The following is a 25,053-nucleotide window of genomic DNA, read 5'->3' as shown; positions in this document are numbered from 1 at the left end:
AGCTCCAAGAGAATGTCGTAATGCTATCGTAAATGTCTGCTGCCTATCTCCCTATACTTACACCTGTCTCTCCATCTCTACCATCCATAGCCTTCCGGCAACCTAGGCCAAAGAAGCGGGCTTCGGGGCTGGGAGACCCATGTTGAAGTAGACGGTCTTGACGTGGGTGTAATTGTCGAGGGCCTCACCGCCGAGTTCGCGCCCGATGCCGCTCTCCTTGTACCCGCCAAAGGGCATGCTCCAGTGCAGGAAGTTGAACATGTTGACCCACGTGGTGCCAGCCTTGAGCTTCTTGGTAAGGCGCAAGGCCCGCTGGTAGTCATTGGTGTGGACGCCAGCGGCGAGACCGTAGCTGGTGTCGTTGGCAAGCTTGAGGACTTCCTCCTCGGTCTTGAACTTGGCGATCACCACGACGGGACCGAAGATCTCTTCCTTGACGATCTGCGAAAGTGTCAACTCTCTGTGAACACAAACGCTCAAAGGGGGGAAAGGGAATATGCGTACCTTCATCTCTGGCGTGACGTCTGTGAAAATGGTCGGCTCGATAAAGTAGCCGCCGTTGTTGGAGATGGCGAGGCCACCCAGGTGCAGCCTAGCGCCTTCTTTCTTACCAGTGTCGATATATCCCAGAATCTTGTTGTACTGCGACTTGTTGATCTGCGGGCCTTGGTCGGTCGAACCGTTCAGGTTGCTGCCGACCTTGGTGGCGGACAACTTCTTTGTGAAGGCCGCAAGGAAGGCATCGTAGATGTCTTCGTGCACGTAGATGCGGGTGCCGGCGTGGCAGACCTGGCCGGCGTGAAAGTCGATGCCGAGAACCGACCAGTCGACCGCTTTCTCAAGATCCGCATCAGGGAAGACAATGTTCTGCGACAAGTATTAGTCTTATCCTCACCAACCAATAGAGGGAAAATGTGTGTATGTCTAGCTTACCGGGCTTTTGCCTCCAAGCTCCAGCGTGACCTTCTTGAGGTTGGACGACGCGGCCGCCTTCATGATAACACGTCCCGTCGCAGTGGACCCAGTGAAAGCGACTTTGTCCACATCCATGTGGTTTGCGATGGCGGCGCCCACAGTAGGACCAAAGCCAGAGATCAGGTTGACAGTGCCGGCAGGGAATCCAGCTTCTCGGATCAGCTGGCACATGTAGAGGGCCGACAGGGGAGTGCTCTCTGCCGATTTTATCACAATCGTGTTGCCGGTAGCCAAGGCAGGCGCGATCTTCCAGATGAACATCATAAGTGGGAAGCTGGTGCACGAATGGGTTTGTCAACATATGCTTGTTCTTCTACCGAAGCATGATTGCAGAGGTACTTACTTCCAGGGGATGATCTGTCCACACACTCCAACGGGCTCCCTGACCGTATAGGTGAAAGTGCCGGGCACGGTGGCCGAAGTGCGGCCATACACCTTGTCCGCCCAGCTCGCATAGTACCTCAGCGTGCCGATGGAGGCGGGGAGATCGACGGTCGAGACCTGGTGGAGGGTGTTGCCGCTGTCGACGACCTCAACGGCGAGAAGCTCGTGGCGGTGCTTCTCCATCAAGTCGGCAAGGCGCTGCAACAACGAGCCTCTCCAGGCCGGGTCGGAATCAGCCCAGCCGGCTTCAAAGGCCGCCCTGGCCGCCTTGACCGCGACGTCGACATCCTCGGGGAGACCTTCTTGGATCGACAGGAGCACCTTTCCGGTGCTGGGATCCTCGACTTCGAAAGTCTTGCCGGCAAGCGCGTTGATGAACTCGTTGTTGATGAAGAGACCCGTGGGGATCGAGATATCCTTGCCGTCAATCGCGATGGTCTTGGAGGGGGCGGCAGACATGGCGACTTGTTTGACTTTTGAATTGATTTGTTATACCGTTGGTATTATCTTGGCTTAGATTTCTGGTATTGGTGATGTTTGTTTGGGCTGAGTTGTATATTTCCGTCGAAGCTAAGAGGAATTGTAGGAAGAAAGTGCCGATTGCTGAATGGAGAGAGATTTTGAGAAAAGAGAGAGGACATTCCTGCTTATATATTTCCTTCTGTCTTTGCACTTTCTGTCTGTATGAGATGAATTGCTGCCCACAGCCGCAGAGACCAGACGAATAGTATCCTCTACCCTGATCACCACCGCAGTCATGCATAGGTAGTGACGGCAAAGCCACTACCGTTACCCCAGAAAGGAGCTCGTGGCATCCAGTAGGAGAACTCGTATAAGCGGACCACAGCCGTCGGTTCTGATGATGTCCATGCCCAGAAGACCATTTACACCTGCAAGGAGCCTCCAGGCTACTATAGGATAGACGGGGAAGCGAGCGGAAGACCTAGGAGTCGGAGACAGTTCGGAAGCACCAGAAAGCCTTAGCAAGTTGGCAGCAGCCAAGCGGGATCCCCGTCGTCTCCAGAACCACCGCCTGGAGTGTCGGGCTCTCCCGCATCTGGCATATTATATGACGTTGCTCGGTTGGTGGCTAAGAGTTGTGGTTTATTAATGCTACCTGGGTATGCTATTTCGGTACGAGGATGGGTTAATAATGTTATGCTATGCTATACAAGTACACTCAGATAGGAAACCATCTTTCGCTGATTAATCTTTCACGAGAGAGCAATGGCTGGGAGAAGTCCCCTGGAGCCGACATCGACGGAAGGGTTGAGTCCGAAGTGGTACTGTACCTCCTGGGGAGAATGTTGCTCTTCCTGGGGGACTGGGAGAACAAACCAGCGAAGTATCAATTGACAGGACATCAATATGTAGAAATCTAATTAGCAACTATTCTTGTATATCAGACGCCAGCCATGGAATATCAGGAATTACCTCGACATTTAGTGTCGGAAACTGACCATGTAAAGTCAGAAGCGAACCAGGTTATGTAGCACCTGATTAATAGTGTATTGAAATTCCGGGAAAAGGGTCAATGAAACGCGCCAAAGATGGCCTCGGGCCACTGAATTACGGCTGGCAGTGCTGAATATCAGTAGATCTTGAAGAAATCTTTGACTCCGAACACCTTTCACGCCCTTCCATTTAGCACACACACACACAAGTTTCACACTGATTGATATTGCCCGTATTGCCCAAAGTCCCGGGATCCGTCCCCAAAGAAATTCTGCATCACTTCGTCCACGCTGGGATAGTACTCCCCCATCATCGACACATTATTTGTACTCCCGTCGCCCCCAGAACCCATAAAGTATGACAGCATATCAGTTGTGGTGAATGCGTCGGCCTGTGGTTCGTAGACTGGAGACATGTAAGCGGTGCCGAAATTGGCGTTTCCAAACTGGAACGCCTGGAATTCAGGTGGAGAGATTAGATCTGTCGTGTTCGGGACAGCAGCTGCTGGTGGTTCGAAGCCCATGGTCGCCGGGATGGGCGGCGTTGGTGGCGGCCTCGGCTGGTTGACTTTGCCGCCGCTCGGCGACACACAGACCCTCATGGGAAATCGTGACATGGTCGCCGCTGAGATGCGATCCAGCACATCACGGCTCCGTCTCGCCTCAGGCCAATACTCGCCTGTCGCGCTGAGGATGTCCGAGGTAGATTTCAACGTTCTCGTAATGCCGTCGACATCCACCTCGTCGGCAACTCCGTTGGGCGTCCAGACACAGTAGAACATGGTCATGACGCACAGGAAAAGCGAGTGCACGCTGATCCAGCTGTAATGGAGCGTGTTGGCCGCGTAGAGCTCGTAGTAGAGCTTGCTGCACTGCAGGGCGCTGGCAAAGCATTCGCGGAGAGCAGCCTTGGTGGGATGCTGGAAAACCGGATTCGGACGGTGAACCAGCATTATGAGCTCGTGGTATTTGATCTCCATGAGGTGGTTGATACAACTTCTTTCACTGCCCTGTGGATGTCGTGGGATCTCCTCTTTCCATTTCCGAAGTCGATTCAACATATCCTCTTTCCATCGGGCGATATCGCTCGTAGTCGGGGGTGTATACGGTGGGTATTGCCGTTCCATGCAGTACAATACGGATTTGATTTCAGAATTGAATTTCGCTAGCTTAAAGAGGTGGATCGCGCTGGACATGCTGGTCAGGGGCTCGTCACTGCGGCTCGACGTGGGTTGGCTGCTCTCAAGGTCCGTGTCATTGACATCTAACGGAAGCTAGAAAAGTTAGTGCTGGCTGGCATACAAAGCATGGTCAGGGATGTAGAGCTCACCCTCAAGTCGCACTGCTCGTCCGGTAATCCAAGTGGTCTTCCCATAAGAGTGCACAAGGCGCGATCGATTGTGTAGACACACCAAAAAGCCCTGGTTCGCATCTCTTGCTGAGCAAAAGAATAGAGGTTCCCTGGGGCATTGCGATGCAGGCCCAGCTCGATTGTCCATGCCAGACAATGGTAATGAAGAGACCAGAGACTCAATCCAGACGACGGATTGTTCATGGCATAAATCTGCAGAAGCAGCATGCACTGAACCCCAGTGAAAGACGCCCTCTGAAAGATGCTATCGAGCCGGGCCATTGCCGAGGCGCAGTAGCCTTCAGCACACAGGGGGATCTTTGCTCGGCGTGCCAGGATCGTCGCCCCGATTGCGAGGACCATGAAGACCTGAAACTCGCATGTTGGGCCGACCTCGACACCGTCGTACAAGTTGGCAAGGATTTCCAAGAAGGTCGGCTCATGCAGGAAGGGAAATTGCAGGTGGACGGTTTCGAAATACGCCTGCGACAACCACCGCGTGTGTCTCTGGTCCGAGGGCAGTTCTTGGGGTCGAACGACCAGCAGATCCGCAGGGATTGAAAGAGAGTCTCTCACGGAATCCGTAGAGTAGTCGTGCTGCTTCTCGACCTGGATCTTCCGTCCCAGTCCTGCCAGGACAAATTTGGTGAAGAACAACCCGCTGGAAGGGCCCAGATAGCGGAGATCGGTCCCAGTGGTGACGGAGACGAGTCCAATCTGGTGAGTGATTTGGCTTAGGGACTCATCTTCGGGAGAATAGGCATCGGATGCTCCATCTTCGTGTTGAGACTCCTTCGATCGACGAGCCGGTGTGCCATGGGATTGAGAATGTGGCCCTCCGTCCAGGTCCACGCTGGGTGCATGTTCTCGCACAAGGGATTCCAGCCAGGCCACGCGGGCCTCCAAGTCATGGACATAGCTGCGTCAAAGCGGTTAATGCCACTGGATGGTTCTCAATGTGCGCCAATCCAATTCCTCACCTTCGAGGGATATCGCGGCCTGCCCCTCCCCCCACGCAACTCGCCCCTGCTTTTCGACAGGCACCACAGGCGGGCACTGCTCCGTCGCATCGAATCTTCCGTTTCTGACATCGCACGCAGGCGGCGCTGATGCGGGATCGCACTTTGTTTGGACGCTGTGAGCTTTGGCCTGATGTCCCTGCGGCGTCGTCCATTGTTACCTAGGTCCCTACTGTATGGTGTTAGGGTACATGTCAACGGATGCTGCCCGCTTTTACATGGATACATCCCGTCGTGGGCGCGGGGGAGGCCCCATTTGTCAGCTTTGTCAGGCAAGGCCTGGTGGTAATCATGCTAGCGATCAACACTAGGTAATGGGCCTAGATTGTCAAAGCATTCCGGGCCAAGCACCGTAACATCGTCGATACGGCGCTTTCCGTATGCCGCGAATTCACCTCGTTATTAGGGGACTTTGGGGAGTTGCGGGACGAGGCTAGCGAGGCTGAAGGCGGAGGCACGTCATAGGCCGAGAAAACACCTTCGGGGGGATGAGGTTGGCGAAGCGAACGTCCCGAGGCCCTGAACTGGACTCCGCTTGGTCCTATGGCATTGACAGCCTGGCGTCATTTGCGTCAATTCATCCCGCTAGACCAATGAGTAGCAGCGGACAAGTTAACGGATAGCATCCGCAACCAACGGAAGTTCCGGCTTGCAGCTCAGGGAACCAAGAGCTTGGTTGAAAAGGGGCTAAGGGCTTTAAAAAGGATAGTATATAGAGATGGCCCCAGCCCAGGTGGCGGATCTTCTGTGCAGAGCATTCTTGAAGTGAAGCCTGGACTCCTTTATCTCCGCGACATGAACTCCGCTCAGTAGTAAAACTGATGCTGGCAACGGGGGATATACACACCGAACGGATTTGTCAGAGCCGCTCGCCCACAATGCACCCCGTACGAAGGAGGGGAAAAGGAGTTATTTTCAGCCGATCCAGCAGGCAGTGGTTGTCCCCTTCGATAGGACTTCGGCAATAATTAAAATCATCCTGCGCGCCCGCCGCTGAGCATTTGCTTGTTGCTTCTCAAACAACTTCCCCATCTGACACTTCTCCCTGTCCTGGCTCAACCCTTCGTTGCAATGTCCGCCCCAAAGCCTCGTGTCCTCTTCGTCTTGACCTCTCACAGCGTCCTAGGTGCATCGGGCAAGCCTACTGGCTGGTATCTGGTGAGTAGCTCTACCTGCTTCAACGAGTGGGCTAGTGCTCATACTCATGCTTCATCAACAGCCAGAATTCGCCCACCCGTACCATGAGTTGCACGAGGTTGCGGATATCACAGTAGCGTCTCCAGCCGGCGGTGAAGCTCCTCTTGATCCTGGGTCGGTTGAGGCTTGGAGGCAGGATGAAGTTTCAGCCCAATTCTTGGAGAAACAATCCTCTCTGTGGAAGAAAACAGACAAACTCGAGAGTTTCGTGGGCAAGGCCAAGGACTTTGCAGCGGTCTTCTATGTAGGCGGACACGGTCGTGAGTATAATGTCCTCCATGTGCTATGCTCCTGTGCATTCTGAAAAGTCGGGTAAGCAATGTACGATCTTGCTACGGATCCAACTTCGATCCAACTCATTCGCGAATTCTTCGAAGCCGGCAAAGTTGTGGCGGCTCTGTGCCACGGGCCCGCCTCTCTGGTAAACGTTAAGCTCTTGGATGGCAGCTACCTTGTGGCAGATGCAGAGGTGACGGGCTTCTCCAACGCCGAAGAGGATTCAGTGGGACTGTCCCAGTTCATGCCATTCATGCTGGAGACCGAACTCGACAAACACAGCAATGGAAGGTATCGAAAGGCAGACAAGCCGTGGGCCGAGTTTGTGGTCGTGTCGAAAGGCGGACGCTTGATTACCGGCCAGAACCCTGCGAGTGCCACAGCAACGGGAAATGCCATTGCCAAAGCGATTAGCAAGCCGTGAAATCGGAACATAGACGACTGAGGTTGTCAACTAAGGCGACGAACGGTCGTTGGAGGCACTTGAATGACAATGACATACAACGTTCTGTCACCGTTGGTCTTATTCGCGTTCTCTCGTATTCTCTTTTCACTTATCGATGTGTGTCAAATTGAATTTCCCTGGTATCAGGTCCCACGACCTATATCTTGACAAGGTAATAGTTGTCCAGGTCTGGAAATGAAAAGCGACCGAAGGCACTGAACTGGTAATGGGGACTTGGAAATTCTCAGACTCAACAATGTGGATGAGACTGGCGGTATTTGTGTCCCTGGACGAGGGCCAGCTGGAGGAACGCTGCACAAAGCACGGCCCATATGTGGAACTGCCAGTGTGAATGACATCAAATGTCGAAGCATGCAGAAGCGAATTTTTCGAGGATGCGGCCAACAAACAGTCCACCACCGAGAAGCAGAGCCAGGGCTTCGGCGAGAAAACACTGAGCTCCAATTTCACGACATGCCTCGTGCCAACCCTGTGACCATACTTGGTGCACAACAGGCAGCATTGCAGAGATTGCGGGGAGGGAGAAAACGCTGCGCCGCAAAGCTCGCCTCTTGCTGCCACCACCGCCCGTATCAAGGAGGGTGACGCTTGCAGCAGCCCCGGCCACCGTGTTTTAGCGCAGCAGACATGTCTCATTGGATTGTTGCAGCAGAACGCATAGGAGCTTGCTGATCCCGATCGCCAGGACGTGTATGCCGAGGATATCCATCTTCCCCAAAAAGGGGTGGCACATGGTAGGAATGGCTTCTGAGGATGTGCAATATGGCGCTGAGTCGGAAGCATAACGCGACTGCCAGGGATGCGGATCCAAGAGCGAGCTCGTTGTCAACATTGACGCCGAGGACCGTTGATGTCCTGCTGGAACGTGTGAAAAGAGCGAGGCCGGCAGAAACAAAGGCTGCCGAACCGAAAAGATGACTCCACATTTTCATCGTCTCCACATGCAAGTATCGGTAGAGACGAAAAGACCAGACATACGAGTATGTTAGCAGTGGATGTCCTCCTTCGAGAAACTCGCTGTCGCATAGCTATCCTGGGGTCTGGTCTTTGGTCCCTATTGCTGGCCAGTACAACTCTGCATTTGGCTTGTCTGTCTACAAGGCAGGATCATCTAAGTGAGCTTAATCTAAGTCGAGGAGGTCATGTCCATCTAGTCCCTACCTCGCGCTCCTACCTCGCGCGAGAGCTTTAGAAGGCGACTGACTGTGAGACACATCGACTACCTTGTAACTCTACCATACCATTTGGACAGAGCTCCGACGGCAGCTACGATGCCTGAAGAATTGCCTAGTGTAATTCCAGCAGCTCCTGAGCCCTAGAAAACAGGGACTTTCTCTCGGTCCCGTCGTTGCCGAACTGCTTCCAAGTCTCGCAAAGGGCGACCTTCGTTAAAGAGGCAGGCAGAGACATCGCCGATCAACATGACCAATTCGTTGTGTGATGCTGAACAATCGGGCCATGTCCCATCCACTTCTTATTATTTTTCCCTGGTCTCAGCTGCAATTGCTTTGAATGCGGCAGGGTGGCTCTGTCTGATTTGTTCGGACACTCCCACCAGATGCGACATGGTGGCCTCGTTACTCATCAGACTGCATTGAGAGATTAGAGGGCGAGGGCATGAGAGGCTGCTGGACCTCGTGCGAAAGCGTCTTCCAGGCATTCCGAGACTCGCCTCGCTCTTACTGCGCCGGGTAAAGGTGGGCGGGCTTACTTTGCCGGGTAAAAGTGGGCGACAACTCGCTACTACAATCATCCAGGGGGGAAGCCTACGAGAGAGCGAGCAGGGAGTGGGCACCAGCACTCGTAGGCCCGTTTAGGCTTTATCCACCGATCAACTCACGAGTCTATGTGCATCGTTTAAACCTCATGTGTTAACTTCGTACCTACCATCGCAAGATAGCTACCCGCCAAATTTATGGAAGACAGGCTACCAATGCACGATCTGGGCGACGCAACTCCTCGGGCCCAATCCAGCTACCTACCTATGTACGAGGACCCTCATACAATACGTCTCATGGCTTGAAGGGGAGAAAAGTGCACTATGGTTAGTCATAGGCCGGACATTCATACCCGATAGGATTCTTCCATCACGGTCGCTTGCTTGTTGATCCTTCTACTCAAACATTTGGCAATGCGAGGAGGCGTTTCCCAGCTTGATCCAGAGTATGTTCGCCCACCATGACATAGCAGACTATGCAGAGTATGTCACCCAACGGCCAACAACCCAAGCTTTCCGGCTGACGAGAAAGTCGTGGGTTGCCGTCGGTATCGGGTCATCTGGCGGGGGCCACAGGATGCTTGATGTGTGCCAGAGCCGGCGTGCCTGTCTCCGCAATGGAGAGAACTATGTGAGTTACTACACGTGCAACGGGAAAATTTACTCGGCCCTGTGATTCGCAGAGAGGCGTGCAAAAGCAAAGACTAAAAGGTGGTTTGCTACGAGGCTGAAATCTCACCCCCACAAACTATTCCATGTCCAGCTAATTTTCGGATGAATAATACTGGTTGCACAAGATACTAAGGCCCTCAGGGTTGAGCCGTAACGTTCACCTCGCGCGAATGCCTGCCAGGCTCTCGAGGAATGATTTGCTGCTCCTACACACATCTCGCACGAGTAAATGACACTTGCCTCTACAGCTCTGTGAAGCTCTCCCTGCACACATCGACCGCGACAGACAGCTCCGAAGCCTTGTCCTCGAACGGAAGGGCCGGCATTTTCCATTTTCAACTTGGGTCCTGACGAGAGCTGATGGCCAGCTTGTTTTTCCTCCGCATTTTGATGGGTTCGAGGAGAGGGTCTGTGCTCGTCGAGGCACGCTGACACCTAAAGACTGACCAATGGCTCATCCATTTGCCTACTTTGAGAGGTCGGCGAGCAAGACTTTCTACCGCCATGGGAGCTGCATCGAAAGAACGTTCTGCATGGGTGCGCGGCCTCGCTGTGGATTGGCGGCTGGGACGGAAACGAACGGGTCTAGATGACGACTTGGTGTTTGGTCTGCCACATGCAACATGCACTGGATGATGGCGTTGGATACAGACTTGGACTCGGGCTCGCTTTGAAGGTATAAAGAGAGCTATTCCTTCCGAGCATCTGACGGTGGACACAGACAGACACAGACACAGTCACAATCACCGCTCCAGTGCCCTCGCGCCTTGAAACCATTTTGGGCAAACAGCCTACTAACACAACCTCAGCACCAAAAGAAATTAATTCCCTTCTGGACTATATCACCATGGTCCACCCCGCCACAGCCCCCAAAGGTGCCCCTCAAGCCTTCGACTTCATCGTCGTGGGAGGTGGTACGGCCGGCTGCGTTGTTGCTGGCCGTCTGGCCGAGAACCCGAAAGTCTCAGTGCTCGTGATTGAAGCTGGTATCAAGTACGTCAATGGCTTTTCACCCCCTGGGTCGAACCTCGCAGCTGACATGAAGTATAGTAACACCAACGAGATACCCGAGATCAACACCCCGGCTCGTGCCTTTGAGCTGCGAGGCAGCCAGTATGACTGGGGTTACAAGACCACCCTGATCGACCGACCGGACTACACCCGAGTCGAGAAGCCCAACACTCGTGGTAAGATGCTCGGCGGTAGCAGCGGTGGCAACTACTACACCTGGGTCCGTGGTAGCGCGGCCACCTTCGACGACTGGGCCGAGTATGGAACAGACGAATGGAACTGGGAGAACACCAAGAAATACTTCAACAAGTCGACCACATATCACGACGACGACAACCTCTATCCCACTGACCTTGCAAAGATCGGCAACCTCGGCGGGCCTCTTCACATCTCACACTCCGATCTGGTTCCTGAACTCAAGCCCTTCCGTGATGCCCTCGAGAAGGCCTGGGTCAGCAAAGGTCAGGAGCTGACCTCGGATGTCTACAGCGGCACCCAAAAGGGTCTGTTCAAGTGTGTCAACAGCATCTACAAGGGTCGCCGATCTACTGCGGCCGTCTTCATTGAGGGAAAGGAGAACGTGACCCTCATGTCGTCCACCATCTCCAAGAAGATTGTCTTCGAGGGCAACAAAGCCGTTGGTATCACTGTCATCGGGCCCGACGGCCAGGACTACACGTTCAAGGCCAAGTACGAGGTCATTGTGTCGCAGGGTGTGTTCGAGTCGCCCAAGCTGCTAATGCTTTCGGGCATCGGCCCCAAGGAACACCTCGAGTCCAAGGGCATCAAGACCCTCGTCGACTCGCAGCACGTGGGCCAGAACCTGCTGGACCATCCCATCTTATCCCACGTCTTCAAGATCAAGGACGGGTATGGCCTGGACAGCCATCTCCTGCGCGCGGGCCCTCAGAAGGACGGCGCCATCGCCGCTTTCCGGAAAGACCGCACTGGCCCGTACAGCAGCGGTCTGCTCGAGCTGGTCGCCTTCCCCCGAGCCGACGAGTGGTTTGAGACCTCCAAGGAGTACCGCGAGTACAAGGCCAAGAACGGCGGCGTAGACCCCTTTGGACCGGGTGGCCAGCCACACTTTGAGGTCGACTTTGTGGTAAGTATCCTCTCTCCCTTTTTATTCCCACTAGACTGACATGAGCTCCGCGCAGCCAATGTTCTGCGACGCCTTCCAATGGCACTTCCCTACCCCTCCTTCGGGCGACTACCTGACGGTGATCGTGGACCTGATGCGGCCTTTGTCACGCAACGGCGAGGTCAAGCTCAACTCGACCGACGCCACGGAGCAGCCGTACATCAACATCAACTTCTTCTCGCACGACCTGGACCTGGTCGCACTGCGAGAGGGCGTGCGCATGATCGACGACATCGTCATGAACGGCGAAGGCATGAAAGACCTGATCGAGAGCGACTACCCCTGGCCCATGCCGCGCAACTCGGACGAAGGAATGATCCGCCAGATCCTTGAGCGCTCCCAGACGGGCTTCCACCCGTGCGGCACCACGCGGTTGTCCAAGGACATCAAGCAAGGCGTCGTCAACCCCAAGTTGCAGGTCCACGGCACGACCAACTTGCGTGTCATCGACGCCTCCGTCTTCCCCGTCATTCCCGACTGTCGTATCCAGAACGACGTCTACATGGTGGCTGAGAAGGGCGCTGACCTCATCAAGGCCGACTATCCCAGCCTCTACAAATAGGGGCTTCCATAAGAAGTAGTAAATCTGGGGAGTAAAGAGGAGGAGATGGAACTGCAAGTTGATAGTAATGATCAAGTCAAAGAAGTACTTACATAGCTAGTCATCGGAGGGGGGAGACCGACGGGGTGCGCATAGAACGTAGTATCTGAGATATGGAACGCAAATTGTAACATTAGTATTGAATCAATCCAGTCGATTCTTTATCTATAGTACTATTTCCATTCCTCGTGCTCACCTCAGCGTCCTTTTCGTCTCCTCCTTCTCTCCTTCCTACCCTCCTCCTCCTCTATCCTCCATAATCTTCCTCTCCCTGTCTCTCCCCATTTCTCTTCCCCCCCCCTCTCTCTCTCTCTCTGACTCTTTTTCTTTTTTTTTAACCCTAGGTCTACGCTTGCCTCTCTCGCGCGTCCGTAAACAGGAGAAATACACCTCACAGCGAGATGACCGCAAGATCCCTACGAAAAGACATGTCGTTCACGTCCGACCTATCACGATCCAAGACCAAGATCGAGGATCCAGGACCCAGAATCTAGGATCGGGAAGCAGGGAAGCGAGATCCAAGACACAAGATCAAGGATAAGAAAGCAAGATCCGAAGTTCCGGACCGCAGAAAACCCCCTTAGGCCCCATCGGCGCGTCGGTGCCAGTTTCCTCAAAGACGGTAGACTGAGCGACAGGGCGTCAGGGCGAACAGACAAGGGGGGATCGATCCGAGCGAATGCGTCCGCAGTACGAGGGATACACGGGCTGAGAAAATGAGCGAGCGAGCAAAGCCCGTGCAAGAAGGGGGATAGAGAGAGCGAGAGAGCGAGATGCCCCATGTAGTTAGTTAACGCGGTAGTTTGGTTAGTGGCCTCAGGCTAGGTTAGGTTTTCCCTATCATCCTTCGTAGCCCACCTATAGCCCTTTCGGGTTCCACCATATTTCCTACCTAGGTACCTAGCAAAGTGACTATACCTACCACGGTAGACCTTCGCGGTAGCAAAAGAGGGTCCTTTGGCGTTACCATAACTTTCCAAACAGGTAATTTTCTTCGAAAGAAAGGCCGGGGTGCTGCTGTGGATTTTCAACCGGAGGGTTTCGTTTTGGAGCTGTTAAGATATCTAGGTAGCGTAGAGACTGATGGTGGGTACATCGACATGCAGCTATACTTAAGCCTTGGTCCTCCTCTCCTTTCCACCAACCTGGTAATATATCCTGTGTGTTGCTTAGAAGGACCAGAAATCTTCTGGGAAAGGGGGAAAGAGAGGCTCTGTATGCCCTCGAGGGAGTGCCTTGGCTTCGTTTTGTCGCTGGCATTTTCCTCCAGTCCCCACTAATGTAGAATCAATCAACATGCGAGCACCCCCGAAAGACGAGTGAATCCGCCGCCCTACCTCACAAGCACCCTTACCCCCTTCGAGCCCATCTTCGGAAACGGCACGAACAGATCATATTGGATCTTGACGTCCTCGTGCGTCGTCTCATACAGCTCCAAGTAGCCCAGCGGACCCGGGTTGCTCGGACCGCCGTACCGGCGGAAGATGCCCGCCACGCACAGGTACAGCTGCGCATACGCCATGTTGATTCCGACGCACTGCCGCGAGCCCCGGGAGAACGAACACAGGTACCGGCCCAGGTGTGGGTCTTGCAGCCAGCGCTCGGGCGTGAACTCGAACGGCGAAGGGAAGATGTCGGGGTTCAGGTGGACCAGGCCGCACGACATGCCGACGGGGGTCTATTGAGAGAGAGAGAGGTGTCAGCAGCCTTATGAGCGCCAATGGAATGCTCTTGGCTTGTGACTGGGCAATGACAGCCCCCAGGAAACCTACATTCGCGGGTATCTTCCACACGGTCTGGCCGTCTCCGTAGACCAGCTCCTCGTCCGGACAGACTCGTTACAGCCGAGTGCTGACTCCGAATGAAAGTCTAAGGGACTCTTGTATTACGGCCGTCTGGACCATGTCAGTTTTTCTAGCAGGCCACAATCTGCCCCTGACCAGTGCGTGGCACATACCAGATACGGAAGCTTTTCTAGATCCTTAATCTCGACGTCGGCTGTCGATATGTCTGGTATACCCAACTCGAGCTCGTCGCGGAGTTTCCGCATCACTTCGGGGTTGGAGAGCAGGTAGAAAGTCAAGACCGACAACGTCCAGGCCGTCGTCTCGGTGCCGGCGATGCACATCACCTGTGCTTCCTGCCACAAACGCTCCGTCTCCTTCTCGGCCTTTGGAAGGTCGCTGTCCAGGATCGAGTCGAAGATGGTGGTGTTTGCCGCTCCTGTCCAACCCGCGGCTTTCTCGCCTTTCGCTCGCCGGGCCTTGATCTCGTCGATCTGGACTCTCATCCCCTGCGCGCAGTAGTATCAGCCGCGTCAAGTGTGCCACTGCAGTCCGGACCTCTTCTAGCGACTTATCCTTCTAAATTGGATGAAAGCCGCCATGCCCGCGTCCTGCTTCTCGACAAACCAGTCCGGAAGCATATCCACTAAAATCATAAAGTTGAATTGTTTGGCGACCGCGCTCATCTCGTGCACGCTAGCCATCATTTCAATGAATTTCTCGTTGAAGCCGGGCTTGTCGAGCCAATTGTGTGATTTGCCAAAGCAGTACTCGGTAATGATGTCGCAAGTGAAGGCGCCGAATGGCAGGTCGACGTTGAGGGGTTTAGTCGTGCCTTTGAACTCCCCCAGTTTCTGCGACAGCTTCTCGAAATTGCGCTTGAGGATCGGCTCGAGACGGCGGATGCTCTCCTTGGAAAAATAGCGGTTCATCGCTCCCCGCCGCAGACGGTGCAGGTCATGACTGACGGTGGCGATAGCCGCGCCTGACCCGCCAAACACCCGCGTAGCCCAGGCATACTTGTCTCGACGTTTTGTGCCGCCGGAATAGAGCACAGGAAGGAAAGCCGGATCGTTCACATGAAGTTCGTATGGACTGATTCGAACGATCGGGCCTGGCAAAGCCCATGGCCCAATAAGAGGCGAAGCAGCAGCGGCTATGGACAGTCTTCAAGTCCTCACTTACCATACTGTTTATGCATGTCCCCGATCTTGAACATATACTGTCCCCTTTTGATGACATCGTAATAGAACTCGTACCACAGAGTCAGAGCTGCCGGGGAATTTAGCCAAGGGGCTGAACACGAGTCGGTAAAATGATAGCCCGGCTAAGCACACCAAGAAAAGAATGCCTCCATAAACAGTCAGAGTGGACAACATTGAAGACGAGCTAAGAAGAGAAACCTGCGGTTCTTGGAGTGGTAGAGTGAAGGTAGAGCGCCAGCAAGTTTGATTGCATTTGCTGGATTATAATGACATTTCCAGGCGGCACGGGGAGGCAGGCGGGGACAGCCGTGGATGGAGCGGCTGATCATGTTTTGTTCTTTGCCCAAGGAGAGTCCATGCAATGGTTTTGCCGTAGACAGGGCATCGGGAGACTTACGAGACATGCATGCATGGGGCGAGTAGCTAAGGTTGGGAGCGGCACGGCAATAAAGGAGGACGACGAATTGGGCGAGGGGCAGATCGCTTATTTGTCGGCAGTGCTGCGTGGTAAATGCTTGGTGTGACGCTCACCATAATCAAGCCAGTCGAATCCGATCCGCCTGTCACCGCCAGAGAAAGGATGATGTTGTAGGTACGTACCTCAGATCATGTCTGCCTTCGTTATGGCAAATCACCTGTTGTTCCGATCTCTTAACCCTGGATGTCCTGTGTGCGCTTGCGCGGCAAGAATAGATATGTATACATATTGACATGGTAATTGGGAGAGCTGGAAAATAAAATCGCCATCCAATTGAATGGGCCCCCTGCAAGCTTCGGAACAAATTCCAGCGTTGTCGTTGTCGCATATAGTCTTCGGAGATGTGGTTGTTAGGAGTCTGGATGCTCCCTTTGGGCTGCTGCCTCGTTCCATAGCGTCTTCACTCCAGCCCTGAGACTATCTGTCCAGAAAAACCTCCTTAGGACCTTGTCGAGAACTGCGAAGTCGGTGGTTGCCTCCGGAAAGCGGGATTGGAAACGTGCAAATAATCCTTTACCAAAAGGATGTGGCTTCGCGGCACCATCTGGCCTCCAGGCATCTAGAGTCACCATCCAAATCCATAATGCGCAATCCTCTTCGTCAGCAGCTCCCTCGAGATCTGCTTGTGAACTCGTAGAAGGCTTCGGCGTGATGGGTTCTCGCAGCAGGCGCATCGTCAAAGCGCGGAGAAATCCAGTGTATATTACAGTAGAGGCGCGGATCGTGTAGTATGCAGTGCAGCACCAGAGAGCCAGAGCCATTGTCAGAGGTTTGAGCAAGGGATGCACCTTGTCGTCAGGTGCGAACAACCAGGGGCAAGCGTCGCTCAATGAATCGTACTTGCGGCGCTTTGAGTGGAAAGGGTTTTCGCTTTTATTGAGAGGTACGTAGGTAGCGCGGCCGGCACAACGACGAACGGTGGCGGAGATGCGAAAGAGTAATTCGATCATGTCGAGGGGCAGTATACGGCGATGGGTCAAGCACCGGAAGCCGTCAGGGAAATCGATGATGATTTGTGAGAGTCGCGGCGAGAGGGGAAACTGAGGGTATTTCGGACGGTAGCGTGGTAAAGGGACAAGAACGCTCGGCCCTCGCTCGAGAGCATATATGTTGTCAAATCTGACCATCGAAATGTTAGCGATGATCCGAGAAAGACGATTTCCAACTGACTGCATAAAAGTTGCCTTCACGAATCCATCATAGCCAAGTGCACTTAAACCTCCTCGAGCCCTTACTAACCGAGCTAGGTTAATTCGGTGCATGTCTGCTGATGTATGCTGGCCAAGTGCTATCTGCGCGGCACTTTAGCGTGATCAAGTCAGGGCAACAGGGTGGACTCACGTCGATGGCAATGAGAAACAGGATGGTAGCCAGCATCATAGTGGTCGGTTCTGGTGCCTGGGAAATCTCATGCCGAAGGTAGCTAATTGCTTTTGCTTGATGTAACAGAACTGACAGGGCGGGCTTGCTTCCAGGATTCCTCAACAGATCCTCAGTGACGCGCAGTCTAGCAACACCTGCATGGTAAAAGCTTTCGCTGTCGATAATGCACTCGAGGAACAGGGAAGTATAGGTGCTGGTCATGTTGAATATTTCGTAGAGTGGACGAAGGGCAGGTGCTGCAGTATTGGCATCTTGTGGAGCAAGAAATTATTACGGCTTGCATGCAAAGCCTTGAGGATTAAAGTACTCACAGTAGTCCACGGCCTGGTAGGCGGCTTCATCTTTCTCGTATGGGAGCCAATATAGCGGATCAACACTCACCGCTGGAGGACATAGTCTTGTAGCTCTAGGATCACGTTTGTCTTCTCGAGGACTACCGGCCGGCTGACCCGAAGCACGTAGACCTCGAGGTTTATGCCGAACTTTTCTGGTTCGTGATCTGCTTTTGATGAAGATAGTCTGTGCTTGTGAAGTCGAGGAGATTCCTGGCTTGTCCTTGGAGAGAGCAGTGGCTGCTAGATGATGTTGATCATGCTCACGATCGCTGGAAGCGGAGTTTGGAGCAGAGTCTTGGGGTGATGGCTGCTGTTCTAAGGTGGCTTGTGCACGAGCGGATGGGTGAGAGATTTTGGCTGCGTGGGCTCTAGCTGCAGCCTGATTTTTCCTTACGGAACCTTGATCGAGCTGCTGGGGAGTCGAGACCACAAACAAAAATCTAGGATTTTTTTCGCTGCCCATCATGGAAATAGCTGTGCCGGTCATCGACTAGAGACGGAAGTGCTCGTCTGGCGCCGGATGGGCCCCTTATAGTAGTGTCGGCGGAGCTGACGATGCACTGTTACCCGGAATGGCACGACTACCGAATGCTGCCATAGAGATGTATTCGAGCACGGAGTTGATTGACTCGGCTATTTCCCCATCACCCGAAGACAGGAGGTAAGATGTACCATTGTAGCGCCGAAGATTTTCACCTTTCCGGGATGCAGAAGGGCTAAACGTAGATTGCCACACGATGAGCGGCCATGCATATAAATGCAATTGAGACGAGGGAGATGGGGCGGTACATACCTGAGTATCCTATATTGTGGGGCTCTTCTGAGGGAGAATAAGAGGACGGTAAGGCCAGCACGCTCATGCTTCCGTGGAAGGCATCTAGACTGATGATAATAGTGCTGAGTAATGGAGGACATCGTAGAACTTAAGTGCCTTTGCCTTCATTTGGACAGGCGGACGATAGTGGCCTGGGTTAGGAGGAAATGTACTCCAGATGTTTGCGCCATAGTGCGTGGACAACGTGCCGATGGTAATCCGCGCCAGATATAAATGCGGTAAATAGTCATTGGAATTCAAATGCTTTCTCACTCTTTTCCTCTGAAACGACAGTCCTCCTCCTTCATGAATGTGCGGGATCTGGTGTGGTGTCGTGACGACCGACACTTGTCTCTACTCTTCTGGGCTGACGAAAGGTGCTGCCGAATGGCTTGGTTCCTGTCAGCTTGAGAACTTCATTTGGGATATGTATCGCGTGTCCCTAGAGTGCCGGAGAGTTTCATGCCAGCACCACCACCAAGAAACAACACGCGAGGTGAGTCAAACATGAGTACCTAGAGTTTATTTATTACTTTAGTAATATCTATAATTAACCATCTGAACGGAGAGATCGTTTCGACTCAGGAAGTGGAAGGTGAGCCGAAGGTCAGTAAAGCTACGAGCTACTTACGAGGCCCGGGGGTGGGAGGACAAATCTTTCGCATGATACTGCCTAGGTACGTATAAGTAGGGCCGATATCACTCATCAAGTTGTTGCCGTCGGTAGCCAGACATCGATCTAGAAAGCGGAAGATTTTGTAGCTGTCACTGGCCTGAAAGATGCTCGTTGCTATGGTACACACGAAGATTTTCTCCGCGACGAGACAATAGATGTCGTTTACATTACCACGTCAGCTGCCCCCGAAGACCTATGGAAATTGAAATCTAGGAATAGGATCACTAACTGTCCATGATTAATCTAGTCCACACTCGCATCACTACCGGCATGTTAAACTTTGCCTGTTGGCGAGAAAACATGTCCTATGCGAGAAGCCTTTCACCATGAATGCCGCACAAGCCAAAGCACTCGCACGTCTTGCAAGCGAGAAGAACAGATATCTGATGGAAGGTTCATGGACTCGATTCTTTCCACTTGTCGCTAAGCTGCGCGAAATCATCACAAGTGGCCAAATTGGAAGTATTCGACGTGTTTTTTCAGACCATGGAAGAGATCTTATCGATGCGTCTACACCAGCAACAAGCCGCTTCGTCGACCCGTATCAAGGAGCAGGCGGGTTTCTGGATCTGGGTAAGCTGAAAAATTCTGGCTAATGCTCATCATGTAGAGCTGACCGGATCGACGCATTCTTTCTGCAGGCCACTACTCCTTGTTATGGTGCTTCCTGCCCCTTTACAACTGGAAAGGTGGTAGTGAAAAGCTGGCTCCGGGAGTTTCTGGCAGTATGATACTGGAAAAGCGTGGGTTTGATGTCCACTCCACAGCGGTCCTCGCATGGCCTGATGGTAGGTCGACTGTCGGATGGTTGACCAGCTCTAATGCTATATCCTCTAGCTGTCGCCGTGGCATCAACATCCCTGACTAGCAACACAGACCGTCGTGAAGATGGTGCTGCTGGTCCTGCTACAAAAATCATGGGCACCCAGGGAACGATCACAATCCCAGCTCCGTGCTATAGGCCTACCGAGTTCACAGTCCACCAAGAAAACCTCAAGACTACATACACATTCCCGATTACTGTAGGGATAATCTTCACAATTATCGCTCTCTGATCCAAGCTGACTCTATATTCTAGGGCTACGGGATGGGTTGGGAAGTAGACAGTGTCGCTCGCGATATTGCCGCAGGGAAGCTGGAAAGTTCTACCATGCCACTGGAGGAAACCATCCAGGTCATGACAGTCATGGATAAACTACGCGAAATTTCAGCCTTGAAGTACCCAGAAGAGAGCGAAGTCATCTTCTAGGAACCGTTCAGGCATCTTTTTGTCAGTGCTACGATCAAGATCATGACAAATGCCATGCAGAAGACGAAGGAGAAGTGAGAAATACGTATAGAGTGCTTCTAAATGTGTTCAGACGGTGGCTTTCTCGTCATAACGCATTTGCCGAGCTGCTAATCACAATGGGAAGAAGCGCGACCGGCTTTTTCGTTCGATACTACCTCTATTAGTCGCGAGCAAAGGCCCCTTTAACCTGCGCTCTAACTGAGCGTTTCGCTGATCATCGCTGAGCGCTCCCTGAGCATCCCTAAGTAATACACCACGGACCTAATCTGCCAGCGTGCCAGTAAAGAGAGGGGTAAGAAGCATTGAGGGAGCCACTACGCTCGGGCCTTATTTTTCTCCCTTTGTTAGAGCGGCCAGAGCGGCCACTAATCGGCAGTTCCCAGATATTCGCTGGCAGGCGCTGAGCAGCCCATAACAGGGCGCCAAACGTGTGTTCTTCGCGGCTTTGGCGCCCGAGACACTGCTGGACCCTGACAAGTTCAACCAGTGGGGCCTCGTAGGTGTCCCTAGACTCCCCACCAACGGTACCTAGCACCCACCTAGGTACCTACGAGGTAGGGAGGTGGGCTCCCTGACAATTGACCCCCTGGCCTCCTGTTTGTTCGCTCGGGCAGACGGATCCAGGTGGTACCCATGCAGATCACCGCCTCTAGGTGCAGTTAGTCGCCCCCAGCTCCGCCCATTGCGTCCAAGCTCCAAAATTCCTCTGGCACCCAAATGGCGGCTGCAAAAAGTGACCCAGCGAGCCAGTCTCTTCCACTCCAAATATGCCACACACACACATAATCCACTCCATCTCGGCTTCAGGCACAGACCAACGTCATCCCGAAAAAAAAGAGGCGAGATGAGAAAGATGCCACGAGGCTTTTTGTTTATCGCTTCAATCCACTCCTTTTCCCATCTGCGACTCTAGTCATTGCGAAAACTCGTACATAGGTTATCGCGCTCCACTGAGTTGATATCCTGGGCCCCTGCGCCATCCGGACTGCGACTGCCAGCACAAAAAATAACTGCGCTCAAACACCAGTCGCTACTGCCCACAATCCTAACCTCACCTTCTGGGCTCCTACCAGTTCAACCTCGCGCACTCACTCTCGTGTCGTCTCCAACTTGATTCCCTCTCTTCGTTTCTACCTATGTACTTGTCGTCAATATCAGCATCGGCATCTTCATCATCTTCATCACGTCCGCATCCGCAATCTTGTTTATAATTTCGACTGCATTTGCTTGTCATCTCGCTTCTAGGCCTCGGCGCTCCTCCATCGCAGACGTCATCCCCAGGTCTTCTTCGACTTTGTTCTCCCACGACGCCAGGTCTACACTCCTTGGGCACACGTCGACGGTGTACAGACGGTCGATATCTTGAAAATATAATCCTTCCAATACACACATTCTAAGTGTTTGACACACCATTATATTGTCCCAGCCCACAGATGGCTCCCCGATCTCCAACACACGCATTCGATCCTACTCCGGCCCTCGAACATGACCCAGACAACTACTCTCCTCTCACCCACCCCCGGACAATGAGCTCGTCCGCCGACCCCAGAGCGGTTCGTTTCTCAGACCCTCCCTCGATGCCAATCAAAGGCCGTCACTCGATAGCCACCACAAATGTGCCTCTACTACCTCCCATATCTTCTGCCAGTCAACTACCAAAGCATAGCTTTCAAATGACGAACCCCACGCCCGAAGTGGACATCACGGCCTACATGGAGCAGTGCCGGTTGTGGAATACGCAGCTGAGACAATCTCACGAAAGCGAGCGGAGAGCCTGGGACATTGAACGAACTGCGCTCAAAGCTCGTATAGGGGAACTAGAGCAGAAACTCAACAAGAGCAGAGACCCTAAGAGGAGATCCAGCAATGACTCGTCGGCCACGAGTCTTCGCTCTTTCAAATCAGATTTTCAGCAATTTGGAGTCAATGGCAAACACCGCTCTCGAATATCTCCCGAACCTACCATTGCAGAGCCGCCGGTCTGGAAAGGTCCTGAAACCACTCCTCCCGTAACGAGAGTCTTTGCCAGCGAGGACGAAGTGTGCCATCTTCCAAGCATCTCGGAGGATGAGGCCATGCCCGCTCTGTCCAAGGAGGTCTCACCCACTTCTGGCGGCCAAGAGAACATCCCGATACCGATTGAACAGGTAGACAACACTCTGGATGGCATTACCCTCAAGTCGGCCGCCTTGACCTCCTCGTTTGACAAGGAGATCGCCAGTCCGCAGTTCGCTAGTCCCGCCCTGTCACCCTTACCACACACCACCAAAGAGGAGCCTCTAAGACTCGATGTCAACTCCCTCATATCGCCGCTGGATGAGAAGTTGAAACGACATGCCGGCCATACCCCCATGGCATTCGATGGCACTTTGTCCTCGGAGGTCGCTAGTAACGCATTGACTCCAAAGCAAGAGGGACCTCTCGCTCCTGCCTCCACCACGCGACCACCTCTCCGTCCCTCGGAACATTCTGACTCTTACTTTTCGTTCTCTTCTGCCCCAGGGGAAAAGGAACAAGAGAATCAAGCCTTAGAAGAGGAGCCAGAGCCGGATTCAGAGCAAGAGCCGGAGCCAGAGCCAGTGCACGAGACTCACGACGATCCTGCACTGAAAGGACCACTCATGCTTGATCCTAACGCCAAGACCGTGGAATCTGTTGCATTTTTGAACATCCTCGATGGTAAGCTCATTGAAGAAAAAGAACACCAGGACAAGGCCGAGTCCAGTTTGTCAGGGAGCAACGACGAAGAGAAAGCGAGCGAGCAACAGGGAGGGTCTTCTGCTAATGACGATGACATGCCAAGGTTGAGAATGAGAAACAGCGTGAACTTTGGTAGCGCATGGGGTCGTATATAGTCGTCACCGAAGGGGTCAAGGGTCGAGTATTCTGTGTTCTTAGCGACCATTGGGCAGGAGTTGCATTCACCCCTCTAGCAATGTTGGCAAACATGGCGGAGCGTGTTGGGTGGCTGGACACACCCGCTTCCATCAGGTTGATGCGAGCATCGCTGGGGCTTCATAAAAGCGAATGGCACATTTTTCGTCTATCCAGAAGGAGTTGACGCATTCCAACTCTGCTGGATTGGTGGGGGTCAATCCAGGGTCATCCACAGACACTGCGAACCCGGTGAAGTTTGGGGCGAAGAGATTGTATCGATCTCTGATTGTCTAGGCATGTATACCCTGATGTGGATAGTTACAGGGCCGAATCTTACTCATTTCGAGTCTGACTCGAGTCATTCGACAATCTTTTAGTCGACTTGTTGCTGGTGTCTGTGGGCTGTGTTCGTTGAGTCAACCTCCCCTTAGTCATCGACACTGCTTCCGTGCACCCTCAGTGGTATGCCCCGAAGTGTATCATAATGGTTCAGCCGAGGACCAAGCCGATTATGCCGCAAGGAGTTATCCGGGGCACGTCTGTAGATGCTGGGGACTAAGGCCAGCTGGAGATGCGGGGAGGAGACGCGTGTTTATATGCTCGAGGATCAAGTGGCCGTCTGCGAAGGCTTCAAATTCTGCGGCTGGAAACGACGACTTCAATCTAGCAGCAGCTTGGACGTGTCTGGATCACGGCGCAGGTGATTTACTGAATCGCTGGCAGTGCCTGTTTGCCCTGTTCCGGGACGAATCTGCATGGGATACACATCAAGCGAGAGTTGACGAGAACGCACAACGAATAGAGCCGTATAGTGAGGCACTAATAGCGATAATCACAATCGTTCCGGCTTCAGGCTGTTGTCAGCGTCTTTTGTGGGCAAAATGGGCTCCATCGACACCACCACCAACGCCTCATCTGAGATTCAATTCGCCTCCCGCACGCCCGAGTCGACTATCACCGCCGCGCAAAAACACCTCCAGGACCATGGCTGGGCCGTGATCCCAGACGTGCTGTCGCCAGAAGAGAACGCACTCGTGCTCTCGCACTTGTGGGCGGCGGCCGACAAGTTCCGCAAGCAAGGGGACGACACGTTCATGCCGATCCTCGACCCCAACGCCTCCAACATCCGCGTCTTCTACCTCATGGCGCTGGACAAGATCTTCCGCGACCTGATCCAGCATCCTGTTGCTGTGGAAATGGTGGAGAAAGTGCTGGGCGACAACTGGCTGATTAGCAATTTCACGGCCAACATCGCACGGCCGGGGTCCAAGAGCATGGCCCTGCACAGCGATCAGTCGCTGGTGATGCCCGAGCCTTGGACAGCGACGTGGGCGATGAACGTGATCTGGTGTCTGGACGATGTGTACCTGGAGAACGGGGCGACGCTTTTCATCCCGGGCAGCGACAAGTGGACGACCCGCGAGGATATCCCCAAGAACGCACGATCCCTACTAAAGCCCTTTGAGGCCAAGGCGGGCAGTATCGTGCTCATGAACGGACGGGTCTGGCACACTTCGGGATCCAACATCACCAAGGACAAGGATCGGGCGCTGCTCTTTGGGTACTATACCGTGCCGTTCCTGAGGCAGCAAGTCAATTGGACGGCCAAGATGCCCGAGGAGGTCAAGAAGGAGCTGTCGCAGGAGCTGACGGAGAAGCTGGGCATGAATGTGCATGCGAACATGGCCCAAGTGAGCTTGTTGAAGTATCTGGACGAGGTGTTTCCGCCGGAGGAACACGAGGGTGGTGAGAAGTTGAGTTATTGACTGTCGCTTCTTCCAGCTGCTCGTTTGACTTGTTTGACCAATTCAATTCATCTCACCTTGATGTCGAGTGCGAGTGATAGTGCTCCCTGTTTGTCACACCGACGTTTTGGGGTAGGACGCAGTGAGGCTGTAGTGCAAAGGACATGGATTTCTTGCTCGTATTGCTCAATCAGTCCA

The 25,053-nt window shown here is 53.4% G+C and overlaps 9 protein-coding genes across 9 annotated transcripts; 5 read left to right on the top strand and 4 right to left on the bottom strand.

Moving 5' to 3' along the window:
* Positions 1–102: 102 nt before the first annotated feature.
* Z520_06067 (uncharacterized protein) lies at positions 103–1,818 on the bottom strand (the record flags this gene model as incomplete). The annotated part of the gene is made up of 4 exons (XM_016776569.1): positions 103–441; positions 505–867; positions 934–1,249; positions 1,319–1,818. 4 exons carry the CDS (start codon positions 1,816–1,818, stop codon positions 103–105), a joined length of 1,518 nt encoding a protein of 505 aa, XP_016632111.1.
* A 1,207-nt stretch (positions 1,819–3,025) lies between these two features.
* Z520_06066 (uncharacterized protein) lies at positions 3,026–5,338 on the bottom strand (the record flags this gene model as incomplete). The annotated part of the gene is made up of 3 exons (XM_016776568.1): positions 3,026–4,087; positions 4,144–5,083; positions 5,145–5,338. The coding sequence occupies 3 exons, from the start codon at positions 5,336–5,338 to the stop codon at positions 3,026–3,028; spliced, it is 2,196 nt and encodes a 731-aa protein (XP_016632110.1).
* A 916-nt stretch (positions 5,339–6,254) lies between these two features.
* Z520_06065 (uncharacterized protein) lies at positions 6,255–7,080 on the top strand (the record flags this gene model as incomplete). Its single annotated transcript, XM_016776567.1, has 3 exons — positions 6,255–6,341; positions 6,403–6,640; positions 6,698–7,080. 3 exons carry the CDS (start codon positions 6,255–6,257, stop codon positions 7,078–7,080), a joined length of 708 nt encoding a protein of 235 aa, XP_016632109.1.
* Positions 7,081–10,358: 3,278 nt separating this feature from the next.
* Positions 10,359–12,228, top strand: Z520_06064 (uncharacterized protein; the record flags this gene model as incomplete). Its single annotated transcript, XM_016776566.1, has 2 exons — positions 10,359–11,627; positions 11,683–12,228. The coding sequence occupies 2 exons, from the start codon at positions 10,359–10,361 to the stop codon at positions 12,226–12,228; spliced, it is 1,815 nt and encodes a 604-aa protein (XP_016632108.1).
* Positions 12,229–13,600: 1,372 nt separating this feature from the next.
* On the bottom strand, positions 13,601–15,252 carry Z520_06063 (uncharacterized protein; the record flags this gene model as incomplete). The annotated part of the gene is made up of 4 exons (XM_016776565.1): positions 13,601–13,945; positions 14,225–14,550; positions 14,623–15,165; positions 15,237–15,252. The coding sequence occupies 4 exons, from the start codon at positions 15,250–15,252 to the stop codon at positions 13,601–13,603; spliced, it is 1,230 nt and encodes a 409-aa protein (XP_016632107.1).
* Positions 15,253–16,084: 832 nt separating this feature from the next.
* On the bottom strand, positions 16,085–17,915 carry Z520_06062 (uncharacterized protein; the record flags this gene model as incomplete). The annotated part of the gene is made up of 3 exons (XM_016776564.1): positions 16,085–17,026; positions 17,076–17,368; positions 17,429–17,915. 3 exons carry the CDS (start codon positions 17,913–17,915, stop codon positions 16,085–16,087), a joined length of 1,722 nt encoding a protein of 573 aa, XP_016632106.1.
* Positions 17,916–19,268: 1,353 nt separating this feature from the next.
* Z520_06061 (uncharacterized protein) lies at positions 19,269–20,191 on the top strand (the record flags this gene model as incomplete). The annotated part of the gene is made up of 4 exons (XM_016776563.1): positions 19,269–19,515; positions 19,584–19,730; positions 19,759–19,964; positions 20,021–20,191. 4 exons carry the CDS (start codon positions 19,269–19,271, stop codon positions 20,189–20,191), a joined length of 771 nt encoding a protein of 256 aa, XP_016632105.1.
* A 1,475-nt stretch (positions 20,192–21,666) lies between these two features.
* Positions 21,667–23,088, top strand: Z520_06060 (uncharacterized protein; the record flags this gene model as incomplete). The annotated part of the gene is made up of 1 exon (XM_016776562.1): positions 21,667–23,088. One exon carries the CDS (start codon positions 21,667–21,669, stop codon positions 23,086–23,088), a length of 1,422 nt encoding a protein of 473 aa, XP_016632104.1.
* A 903-nt stretch (positions 23,089–23,991) lies between these two features.
* Positions 23,992–24,876, top strand: Z520_06059 (uncharacterized protein; the record flags this gene model as incomplete). Its single annotated transcript, XM_016776561.1, has 1 exon — positions 23,992–24,876. The coding sequence occupies one exon, from the start codon at positions 23,992–23,994 to the stop codon at positions 24,874–24,876; it is 885 nt and encodes a 294-aa protein (XP_016632103.1).
* Between the last annotated feature and the right edge of the window lie 177 nt (positions 24,877–25,053).

This window comes from Fonsecaea multimorphosa, assembly GCF_000836435.1.
Source record: "Fonsecaea multimorphosa CBS 102226 unplaced genomic scaffold supercont1.11, whole genome shotgun sequence".
Taxonomy (NCBI): Eukaryota; Fungi; Ascomycota; class Eurotiomycetes; order Chaetothyriales; family Herpotrichiellaceae; genus Fonsecaea; species Fonsecaea multimorphosa.
This window is presented reverse-complemented; position numbering and strand designations above follow the sequence as displayed.